At 44.9% G+C, this 12,380-nt stretch overlaps 1 protein-coding gene across 1 annotated transcript in view; it reads right to left on the bottom strand.

Moving 5' to 3' along the window:
- The window catches only part of LOC109427199 (neuroligin-4, Y-linked), a 231,187-nt gene that overhangs the window by 61,406 nt on the left and 157,401 nt on the right, over positions 1-12,380 (bottom strand). Inside the window, exon 9 of the mRNA XM_062857113.1 lies at positions 7,719-7,870. Coding sequence (XP_062713097.1) covers positions 7,719-7,870 — 152 coding nt within the window. The remainder of the gene's footprint in view (positions 1-7,718; positions 7,871-12,380) is intronic.

Here is a 12,380-nt window from a genome sequence, read left to right as displayed (position 1 = left end):
TCGGTCTGATTGTGTTGTGCAACCAGGCGTTTTGCGGTAATGTATCATCAGCTAGGGTCCGCTAAAGGTTGGAAAGGGGCCCGTTAATGAGATCATATTTTTAGCACGATGACAGGAATGGTCGCTCGTTATAGCATGTATTGGTCTGTTAACTGTTGGAAATCTTTGATAATAGCGATGCTATTGAAAAGTTCCTAAATCACATTGAATGAAATTCAAACATTAAATCTTAAAGAAGATGTAGCCGGTCCAAACCATTTTTATGCGAAATCGACTTCTCTATCTTGTACTCACTACATATCGTCATTGGTACCCTCTGTGCTGCTTTACATGAAGTATCTCTCATGAAGAGAGATAGACGGGGATACTTTCGAGGTGGTGGAGGAATTCGTCTACCTCGGATCCTTACTGACGGCTGACAACAACGTGAGCCGTGAAATTCGGAGGCGCATCATCAGCGGAAGTCGGCCCTACTACGGGCTCCAGAAGAAACTACGGTCGAAAAAGATTCACCCACGTACCAAATGCACCATGTACAAAACGCTAATAAGACCGGAGATCCTCTACGAACACGAGACATGGACCATGCTCGAGGAGGACCTGCAAGCACTCGGAGTTTTCAAGCAACGTGTGCTAAGGACGATCTTCGGCGGTGTGCAGGAGAACGGTGTGTGGCGGAGAAGGATGAACCACGAGCTCGCTGCACTTTACAGCGAACCCAGCATCCAGAAGGTGGCCAAAGCCGGAAGGATACGGTGGGCAGGGCATTTTGCGAGAATGCCGGACAACAACCCTGCAAAGCTGGTGTTTGCAACTGATCCGGTTGGCACAAAAAGGCGTAGAGCGCAGAGATCACGATGGGCGGACCAGGTGGAGCGTGACTTGGCGAGCATTGGGCGCGACCGAGGATGGAGAGCGACAGCCACAAACCGAGTATTGTGGCGTACTATTGTTGATTATGTCTTGTCTTAATGATGTTGAGCAAATAAATGTATGTATGTATCTCTCATGAAGAACCTCCATCATGGTCAATTGGTAGCCATCGACTTCACCTGTTTCCAAGTCAAATTTTGTCTTTTTTTGCACCGAAGCTTTACGTGGCCGTACATGACATTTTATAACATCAGTCCAAGGGACTCCACGTTGCGGGACTTATGAGATTATGCCAAAGCAAAGCCAACCCACCTATGGGTAGTATATCAGTTCGTTTCTGGAAATAATTTTCATGACTTTTGAACAGGTACTAGGGAGCCTCTACAATGGTCACTTTTACGGCCAGGTTGGGAAGTGCAACTGGGGACAGGCTTGGTGGTCTACTGGCTATTGCTTCTGATTCATATGCAGATAGTTCGGGTTCAATTCATGGCCGGTCCCTTTCTTCCTACTTTTCTTCCTTACTTCCTGTAGGTATCTTTCTATATACTTTCTCTCTCCTCTCTGTATACACAACTTATGTGTATATTCACATGTTCATAGCCATCGACAGAGCAGAAACTTGTTGAAAAAGCCGTTTCCCTTTCTTCCTAATTTCACAGCACAGTGTCAATTTATCAGATAACGCCTACAGATTATGCAATCAAGCGAACTGTGCCGCATTATTTTCACAGTAATAAACACACTAATCATTCAACTTACGCTTGGCATCCACGCACCAATGTGTGAACCCTTTGGCCAACCATTATCACCAACACTCTTCGACATCCGCACGAATTTGTGCAGACGCAGAGGTATATTTGGTCTGCTGTGGATACAAACGATCCTCCCCTTCCCCATGTTGACCAGCAGCCTGACGTGGCAGGCGCAATTGTCGCCTAAAAATAGAAGATCACCGAAACTCACACACTGCAAGATGCCTGCTAGTCTCCGGTAGATATCTCATTGGATCATTGGTCAGGCGATATTGGAACAGCATCCACAGGCGGTCAATCAAGCTCAAGCTCAAGCTCAGGCTTGGAATTGCATCTGGGATTGGGGCATTACCGCTTAAGGGATTTTGCAAACCCCACAATTTCAGTGAGTTTGCGGTATGGATCCATCCATACAATATCCGTCTGGCACTCAGTACCCGGCCTGAACTAAAAATGCTTGGTTGCGCCATAGTGATAAGTGATTGGCTGCGTTACCTGAACTGCAATAGCTGAGGCTCTTTATTAGGCCTGGAAATTCGGTCTTCCAGTGTCGGATATCTGCTGTGTTAGGATTTTCCGGAACAAATCAAGCATTTGAGAGGTTTCATGCAACCTTGTGACTTCACTTCTACATGGCCTATAAAGCTTTTGCCTGCCTCGACTTTGTAGTCTCATCTTGTATTTCGGTTCGAATTACCTGAAGCAAACTGGTAAATGCTCAACGAGCACACCGCCCTTTCCACCTGTTGTTTCTCTACTTTAACGGATCAAGCTGCATCAACCTGCATTCTTAAGGGAGCTTTCTGCAACTGGTTGGCTGCGGTGGCCACATGCACCTCGCACTGTTGCCATGCTGAACTCCTCTGGATCCGTGATCCAAATCCACATTTTTTTTTCAATGGAGAGTCACTCCGGGAATAAGAGCTTGAACCTGTACTTTTTCGCCAAGCATTTGTAGGTGTGGTCCTCGCGCTCGTTGTCCTTTTTAAGCTCATGGATCATTTCACCGGTACGAGTATGTTTAATACTTACAACGGCTCCCAGAGCCGTGAGCTCAGCATCGCTTTTCATAACTTTCCAATATTTGAACTCGTCTGTGTTGATGACGCAAGCATAACACTTATCTCGCTTACTGGCAACTGCTATACCTACTCTAGCTTCATTTTCGGATTCTGTTTCCGTCTGCCCACGGATGGATGGACGACTCGTCCTAACCTGTGGTTGCTACACAAAGTCACATCCCCCTACTTCCTTCCACCGGCGTTTTCCCAACCTTCTGGGGTGCCTTGCTGGCCCCGCATCACGGCCTTTCGCTTCGGCGATATCATTCTCCTGGCCTTGCGAGTGCCTCTTCTCCCGACTGACTTGCACTCTTTTGTAAGTGCTTTTTGAAAGCAGTCGCATCTGGCGTCTTAGTCGAGCCTCCCGCGAATGCGAAGGCCTCTGTCTGAGTTGACTTAGTTACCTACCTTCAGTCTGACTGGATAACGTTATCGTCACTATGCCATGAGCTTTTCTCGGCCCTGTTTGGCTGCTTTCATTGATTTGCGAAGTTGATGATGTAGTTCATCACGCCTTCCTCGCTGTCATAGATTAGCTCCCTATTCTGGAAATAGCTCTCCAGTATCCGGCATAAGCTAACCGGGACTCCTGGGTGGTGTATGGCACACTCGATGGCGGCCCAGCTGACGCTGTTGAACGCATTCTTTACATCCAGCGCAGCGTGACGACCGCGCAATAGCGGATTCCCGTTCGCTCCTTCTAGAGCGCTATCTTGGCCGTTCTGGTTACAGCCTCCACCGTCGAACTGATTATCCGAGATACCAGATTCATCGGGTTTCTCGGTGTAGACCATTAGCCTTGACAGAATGATCCGTTCCAACAGTTTTCCGGCGGTGTCCAGAAGGCAAGTAGATCTGTATGCCGACGGATCGAAAGGGGGATCGTGTTTGGGCAGTAAAACCAACCTTTGCCTTTTCCACCTCTCCGGAAATTGATGGCCTTGGACCCGGAGCCTGAGTTCATCGTTCGCTATGCTATGTTTGGCTATAGGGTATGGTCCCTATGGTCTTGTATCGTGCCGTGGGAGTAGCGTTTCCACGATCTTCTGAAGCATGCCGTGATGGTTCCACTTGGAGCATGGGATATCACAGAAATTAAGATGGCATCCCAAGTAACATTTTGATAGCCTTGTCTTGTAGAAGTTTTCAGAATCGTCATAAAACCTTATACCTTTTATTTTGGTCTTATAATGGTTCTAAGAACTTATTCTAGTCTATTTGACTATAAAATGTTACATGGGATAGCATGCATATGTCATTGAATATTATGTAACCTTCAATTATACACGTATCATGTAACCCAGCAAGACTCAAAGTGATAACATGATATATTACGCTAAAATCTATTTTTATGCAGAGTATTTTGTGTACTTAATTACTTTTAATTTATGCACCTTTCTTTGCCCTGCATAAAAAATGCAATGTCTTATAAAATGCAACAATGACGGTTACTTAGGCCACGGTGGTCAGAAAGCGTTTATAGAGGAGAACGAATAGAAGTTGCAGGGGAGTTTCAGCAGGCCTCAATGAGTTCCAGCGAATCTCAGGAGTGCCTCATGAGGTTCAAGAAGAGTTCTAGAGGGACTCCGGAGCGTTTAAGGAAGCTTTAAGGGGAACTAGGAGGTCTCAAAGGTGTTTCCAGGGGTTCCATGGGGTTTCATGCAGGTACCAGGAAATCTCAGTGGTGTTTCAGGAGGTATAAGAAGGTCTAAATGGCGTTTCAGTGGGCATCAGGGGTGTTAGAGGTCTCCAGGGAATACCAGGAGTGTTTCAAGGGGTTTTAAGGGAGTTCCAGCGGGCCTCAGGTGCACTCCGCGAGGTCTCAGGGGAATCACAGAAGAGTTCAGGAGCGTTTCAGTGGATTTAACGGGCGTTCAGGAGGCCTCAGGGACGTTTCAGGGGGTCCCAGTGAGCATTAGGGAGTCTCAGAGGCGTTCCAGAGCGCTCCGAGACGTTTCAGGTGGTCTCTCAGGAATACCTGGAAGTCTCTGGGGCGTATCAGAGAATTCTATGAGATTTCAGGGGTTTCTGAAAATTTCAGGGATTTGAGAGGCGCATCAGAGGGTCCCAGGAGCGTTTTAGGGGGCACCGGAGGGTTTCCGTTCCAAAACAATCCATCGGAGAAGCCGACATGTGATGGATGTAGTGAACTTTGGGTCGAGGAGCTCGCTGCTCGGTGCAGTACGTCAAGAACCTGAACGCGAAGGAGATGGTCCAGCAGTGACCATCGTCGAAAACCACTACGTCGACGATTGTTTGGAAAGCGGTTTCTGAGGACGAATGTATGGATTCGAGGACCAGCTGAAACCAACCCAGCGCACCTCACATGGGTGGGGTTTTAGAGCGAACGGTTCGCTCCATGAAGGCAGCACTGACTGTGCTGAACAACGGCCGGACGAAAATGGACGAAGTGATACTGACGACGCTCTATTAGTTCTTAGGGAAGTTTCAGGAAGTCTTAGAGGTTCCCGTGGGTCTCGGAGGTGTTTTAAGGAGTTTCAGGGGTCTCTGAAGTTAGCCTAGTGGTCTCCACTTAGCCTAGTGGTTAAGGCTATGGATCGCCAATCCGGAGACGGCGGGTTCGATTCCCGTTTCAGTCGGGAAAATTTTCTCGACTCCCTGAGGCATAGTGTATCATTGTTCTTGCCTCCAGTGTACGCAGAATATGCCACCGCAAGCGAATAATAGGCAACAAAGAAAGCACGGCAACAACGCTTTGTTTTTTCGTTAGCAGATAATGACAAAATCGCTCCCGAGTTTGTTCACAACAAAAACGGTAGGAATATTTGTCTCGTTCTACTCATATCGTGATTTTCGCATTGTTTTACAATTGAAACTCAACTCTGCGGTTTGCAAGAGTCTTATTTCGTCCAAATGCTTATGAATTCGATAATGTGGGTCGAAAATTTCAGCAGAAAAGCCGGAATATCAGCACACTCACGGCAAACGATGTTTGTTTTATTGCTCTCATCGCCTGACATGCGTTTGTTGCGGAGCGCCTTTGTTACCAACATGAACCGCTTAGGACAAAGCGTTTGTTTTTCGGCGTGATCCGTTTTTCGTACCCTGCTTGCCTCACAATATACGAATTCATGCAATGGCAGGCAAAGAAAGCCCTTCAATTAATAACTGTGGAAGTGCTCAAAGAACACTAAGTTGAAGCGAGGTAGGCCAAGTCCCAGTTGGGACGTCGAGCCATAAATAAGAAGAAGAAGAAGAAGAAGAAGAAGATGAAGAAGAAGAAGAAGAAGAAGAAGAAGAAGAAGAATAAGAAGAAGAAGAAGAAGAAGAAGAAGAAGAAGAAGAAGAAGGGGCCTCTGAAACGCCAGTTCCAGGGAATTTCAAGGCTTAACCAGGAGATCTCAGGAGCGTTCCAGGGGGTTTAGGGAGTCTTACGGTATTTCAAAGGTTCTCAGTGGGTTCCAGAGGGGTACCTGGAAGTCACTATCAAATTGTATATTAGTGCAACTTTATGACTAGCGCAACCTAAGAATAAACACGACATTCACGAGCACCGAACTCGCGCTGAATTCGGCAAGCAAAGTTTTTGGTGATGTAGTACTCTTTACAGTGGTGCGCTGCAGGTTTCGGGCATCTACAAAGATGGGCTGCATCGAGCACAAAACCGGTCATCATAAAGGTATTTTTTTAACTATTTTGTAAGAATTGTAAGAGCAATAATTGTCGTGTCTTGGCTCGCGTTGCGTCTCGTGAATGTACCTGGAGGTCCTGCGGGCGTTATAGGGGTCTCAAGATAGTTTGATGGGGGTTCGGGAGGTTTTAGACGGTTTCATGAGAGTTTACTGGGGTTAGAAAGGTTACTCCTGGAACTCATAGGAGTATTTATTTAGGGTACCTCAGGGAGTACCAGGAAGTCTAAGGAGCATTTTATTAGGTCTCTGGGGCGTTTCAGTAGGTCCCAAGGGGATTCAGAGGTGTGCCCAGAGATCTCATGGGAGTTTCGGAGAGATCCAAAGGGTATCAAGTGGTTTCAGGAGCATTTTAGGAGGTTGTAACGTCCTTTAAGACTCCTGAAGTCCCTTGGAACCTCCTTTCTTTGAATTCTCTGGGATCTTCCTGGAAACGTCCTTGGCTCCAACTTAAATGCTCAACAGCTAGACCTATTCTCGCGCACTATATTGCTTCATTTAAGCCTTGATTTAACTTTTGCCCAAGCATCCCTCTTTTTAAGCAGTTTTTAATTTATGAACTCTATTCTTAAGTTTCATTCAGTTTGTACAGCCTTTGTCTGAAGACGGTAACCGCTCTTTTTTAATGGCATAATCTCGTGTCATGCCTCGAGCATGCGAGTTTGTCGATCACGAAATTGTCGCTAAGCTCGTGTCTGAAATTCAAAAGGTCTTACGATAATTGTTGAAAGTGAAGCTAATGCTCACCATATCATATGGGAAAGCTTAGACGTTAGCTTCAGTGACTAGTTTTTTTTTTATCAAAACCTATCCTCTCATGGTTCTGTTTAAGAGACACCTGAACAGAGAGGTCAAAGTAGTGTGTGGTTGAGGACCGGTTTCTACAACAAAAGTAGAAGCCAGAACTACTTATTGGGGCACCCTTCGTCTCTCCGGAACCACCCAGAAGGCATTACTTCAGAGAGGTGCTAGTGCACATCCCAATCTCAAGGATAGCTGCGTAGCCTGCAGCAACGAACATGGATGACTCGCTTTGAGAATTCAACAAGGTAGCATGCTGTCTCTTAGCTGAACATTCGTGGAATAGATCTTTTTTGAACTACCTATTTGATGGTACGTACTTTCCAAACTTTGCGTTTTAAGAATCTCCTATTAACCTGTAGTGAACAAATACCCTAATTTAAAAAAGGAACAAATGATTTTTCTACAAAAAAACTAAGTTGATTCCAAACAATTGTCATGTATAGAAAAAAAAACTATAATTTCAAGTTCAACTATATGCCATTTTCATGGTCATGTTATTCAAACACAGTCTACGAAGCGAGAGTTATACCTGCACATAAGGAAGTCACAATCCTAACCGCGTCGTGAATACTTACCCCGTGCGGATAAAGTTGGACCAGTAGATCATGACCGCTTCCGACAGCGCCAGCTCAGATTTCGTGTAGTTTCGGGTGAAGTGGTTGAATCCCCCGACCAGCGGTGCACCAAACAGATACGGCAGATCTTCCCCGTGGATGCAGCCTTGTCGCTGTGGAGCACATAAAAAATTAGATGAATGGAGACAATGGTGAGAAGTGGTATGGTATAGAAAAAATTGCGCTCATACGGAATTCCGTACTGCAATGACAAACATGGCAACGTCACAGAAAAACAGACATAACAATTTTAAGTTATTGTAACATAAGAGCATTGAGGTAAGTAGGTAGGCTTCAAATAGTGAAATGCAGCATTATATATCAAGCCGCAGATTTATGTCAGTGTTACATTGCTATGTAAAATAAATTATATTCAGAGTAAGCTTTCCCAATTTGTTGTATAATACAACGTCCACTATAGATGGACAATCAATTTTGCTTTAATTCACACGTAAATCATGGAGTTTTACATAAAATTCAGTACAACTTCGGAGAGTTTAGCTTTCCTTGTTTAGTTAAAGAATTTTCCAAATCGAGAACGCCAAAGCATACAATTTCAGTAGAAAATCGCCAGCAAAAACTGTAAAATCTATAGCAAATTGTATATGTGTATAATTTTAAGCTGGAATTATAGGATTTTTATGAAACTTTTGAAAGCGTCAAATAGTCAGATAATATTTTCAAATTACATCCGATTATCTGTGATGTCATATTTCCCCGCAATTCCATCTAGAATAACTAGGTGAGTTGTTTTATTTTCGGTCACTAGACTCAAACATTTAGAGATTTTCAGTGCCAGTGTTACGGAACAACACTATTGAATGCCAGAGCTCCCCGGCAACGCAAGCGGTCAGCTTTCGGTACAGTCGTGTAAAAAAATATGCTCTGCCTCGGTTAGCATAAACCGGACATGTCAACCAGCGATACATGACAAACGCTTTGCGAATCCAACGTGAACAGGCTGTTAAATGGAAAAATATGTCATCGCGAATGCAATATGCGGCCAGATTGGACCAGATAGAGCGAGAGGGCTAAATATCAAAATTGTTGATGGTGAATATGTCCGCTTTGATTTGGAGACTAGGTTTTTCGCCGAAACGAGTACGCGAGGTACAATCCGATTAGAACACAAATCTCGGATGGCATGTTTCCGCTTGATTGACCTCAGTTGGTGTTTGTTAAACATTCGTGATGAATCGTCGGTTGGTTTGTTGGTTTTAGCTGTCGAAAGGCAAAGAAATGAAAAGCATTCAGGCGAATGCTCATCGAGGTAAAGATTTTTAAATCGTGGAATATAACAATTTTGTAATATACATAACCAATTGGTAGGCCAGGACAAGGTCACCGATACGTGATGGCGAAAGTGGAACAGATACTTTCAGTACACCGAAGTGTACTGAATGGCTTTATGTTCACTCAAAAAACGAATTTTCGATAGAAGGCTCGGAGGGTCAAGTCACATATACCAATCAACTCAGTTCGACGAATTGAGATGATGTCTGCATGTGTGTATGTATGTATGTCTGTGCGCAAAAAAAGTTCACTCATTTTAAAGGCTCTTCCCATTGGCCGATTTTTCGGATTATAGCTCGAATCGAACCGGAATTTTACCGCATTGTTTGCTGTAGAAAATGGTGTGGATCGGTCAAGGCGATCATCTCAGTGATCCGGACCAGCACCGGTAGAACTGGCCGTATATAAAACTGAACCATGCCCTATCATGCGACACATCAAACATCGCCGATTTTTGTATCCTTTAGCATGGTTGACGAATGTTGTGCGTAATTTATCTCGGGAGACCAAAATTTCCACGATGTTGGCCTAAAATTCAAGATGGCGACTTAAAATTCAAGATGCCGGCTGTTTAATAGAGTTTTAGGCTCCAAAACCATGCACTTTGGGTATGTTTGATACGAGGAAGATGTCAGAAGACAAAAAATGGAGACCAGAATATCCAAAACGGCGAGCTTAAATACAAGGTAGCGGCTAATAATTCAAACGGCGGCTGTTTAATGATATTTTAGGCTCTAAAGCCATGCATATGGGTAAATTTAGGATGGGGAAGATGTCTGGAGACCAAAAATGGCGACCGTAGATAGTTGTCTAAAATCCAAGATGGCTGCTGAGAATTCAAGATGACGGCTCTTTAATAGAGTTTTAGTTTCCAAAACCATAAAATATGGGTATATTTGGTATGGGGAAGATGTACGGAGTCCAAAAATGGCGACCAGAATTTCCAAGATTTCTGACTCAATCCGCACGAGAAAGGCGCTACCACCGCTAGGTGGATTAATTAGAGTTTTTTTCTCATCCCATTAGAAAATTTTGTGTTGAACGGTGTAATTTCACTGCGAATCAGTCATTTCGCCGTGCTTGCTAACTAAGACCTCCGTTAACGAAAACATCTTCTTCCTTATGATGCCTACGGGCTACATCTACAAATCTGCTGTCATGTTCTCCGACACAAAATGTTGCAGGGCTGCTGTTCCGTTCTCCATCAATTCTCAAGTAGTTTTTCTGGCATCACTGCGGACTTTATCAGCTGTGCTATCAATTGTCCATTCTGTGAATTGAAAATTCTTGGTGTTTTAAACGTAGTAAATTAAAACGTGTATGATTTTGTGTGTAATTGTTGATTCCAAAAACTGTGGAGAAAAATGGCAAGACTGTTGCGACCGTTGCAAAACCGGCTGAAAAGTTTTGGCTGTACCTATCCAGGATTGCTCGCACCGCGACTGAGGATAACATCTCAGAATTAGATTTGCCTTGATACTGATGAGCACGTTGAAGTTCGAAAGCTTGTGCGGAAAGACGCTGACCTAAATCAGTTTGCTTTCATCTCCTTCAAAATCGGTGTTAGTAAAGAGTTGAGAGGAACTGCTTTGGACCCATCGGCCTGGCCGAAGGGTATCTTCTTCCGAGAGTTTGAGAATCTGTCAACGGACCGGGATTTTTGGGGACCCATGAAGGTTCCTCGTATGGACAAAACAACACCAGCGATGGAAACCTTGGTTACTCCAGTACACTAAGGATTAACACCGGACTTCTACCAACGGAACGCATGTCAAAAAGCTCGATGGATGCCCCCATGCCACCTGACACAGTCGAGCCCTGCGGAAAATCCAACAAAGCTGTTTGTTCCTGCCATCCAAGCCGTTCCGTTCCTGTGCTCGGTAAAGGCGAGGGGGGCATCCACCTTGCTTTCTCGGGCAAGTATTATGACAATAGCGTTTTTTCGTTCCCTGAATCCCTTCCCACTTGTAGTAATGCTACGCCAGGACGCCAATACGAATTCCCTGCATCGCCTAGCATCTCCAGAGAGTTTTCGAGAACCGTGGAGTGTTCTCCAATTTGTCAAGAAGTAGCGAACGTTGGAAATCTTGATGACATCAGTTTGCTGGCAACGGAACGCATGTCAAAAAGCTCGATGGATGCCCCCAAGCCACCCGACACAGTCGAGCCTTGCGGATTTTTCAACACTGCTGATAGTTCTTGCCATCCAAGGCGTTCCGTTCCTGTGTTCGGTACATGCGAAGGGGGCACCCACCTTGCTTGCACAGGCAAGTATTATGACAATAGCGTTCTTTCGCACCCTGAGCTCCTTTCTGCTTGCAGTAATGCTTCGCCGGAGCACCGTAGTCAAGTCAGCGCCTCACCTGGCACCCATAGCAGTGCAACAGACATTACATCAGAAATATCAACAGATAGACTCCTGATCTACTATCAGAATGTTCGTGGGCTGTGAACTAAAATCTACGAGTTTTTCGTAGCTATTGCCGAAACTGACTATGATGTGTTGGTGCTCATTGAGACCTGGCTCGATGATCGGATTTATTCTGCACAACTGTTTGGTGACCGCTTTACGGTTTTCCGGAACGGTCGGAATCCGTTGAATAGCACCAAAAAACGTGGTGGCAATTCTGATAGCAGTTTCGACGCGTTTTCGCTGTAGCTTAGACACTACATTGGTGAGCACGGCAGTGGAGCAGTTGTGGGTGAAAATTAAGCTGCTCAATCGCGTTATTAGTATCGACGCTCCATATATTCCTCCGGTCCGTAAATCTGATGTGGCATATATCAACAACCACATCAATTCGATTGGTACTGTTACATCAAGACTGGATAGTAACGACCTGGTCACTAGCACAAGTTGACTGGCAATTTCTCGACACATGTTCTAATGTCAACGAAGTGGTTTGCCTTTTTACTCAGAATTGAGTCAAACAATAGCTGTCCATGTGCCTCTGCAAAACCCGATTCCAAAGCCAGTGTGGAGTAATGCTCGACTTCAGTACCTGAAGCGTTTAAGATCTAAAGCACTTCGTAACTATAGCCGGGTTAAAAATGTGTTCATCAAGCGCGCATTCTCTATTGCTAGCAACGATTATCGCATGTACAACCGCCACCTCTACAAATGCTATACTATACGCATGCAGAATAAACTCCGCCGAAATCCTAAATCATTCTGGTCTTTTGTCAAGACAAAGAGAAATGAGGATGGCCTGCCTGCTGAAATCTATCTCGGAGAAAAACGCGCAAGCTCTGCTAGTGAGAAAAGCAATCTTTTTGCTGAACGCTTCAAGCAGGTTTTCAATGATGCACGTGCTACGACAGCGCAAGAAG

Source organism: Aedes albopictus, chromosome 3 (genome assembly GCF_035046485.1).
Source record: "Aedes albopictus strain Foshan chromosome 3, AalbF5, whole genome shotgun sequence".
Classification (NCBI taxonomy): domain Eukaryota; kingdom Metazoa; phylum Arthropoda; class Insecta; order Diptera; family Culicidae; genus Aedes; species Aedes albopictus.
The sequence above is the reverse complement of the archived record's forward strand: the minus strand, read 5'-3'. Positions and strand labels throughout refer to the sequence as shown.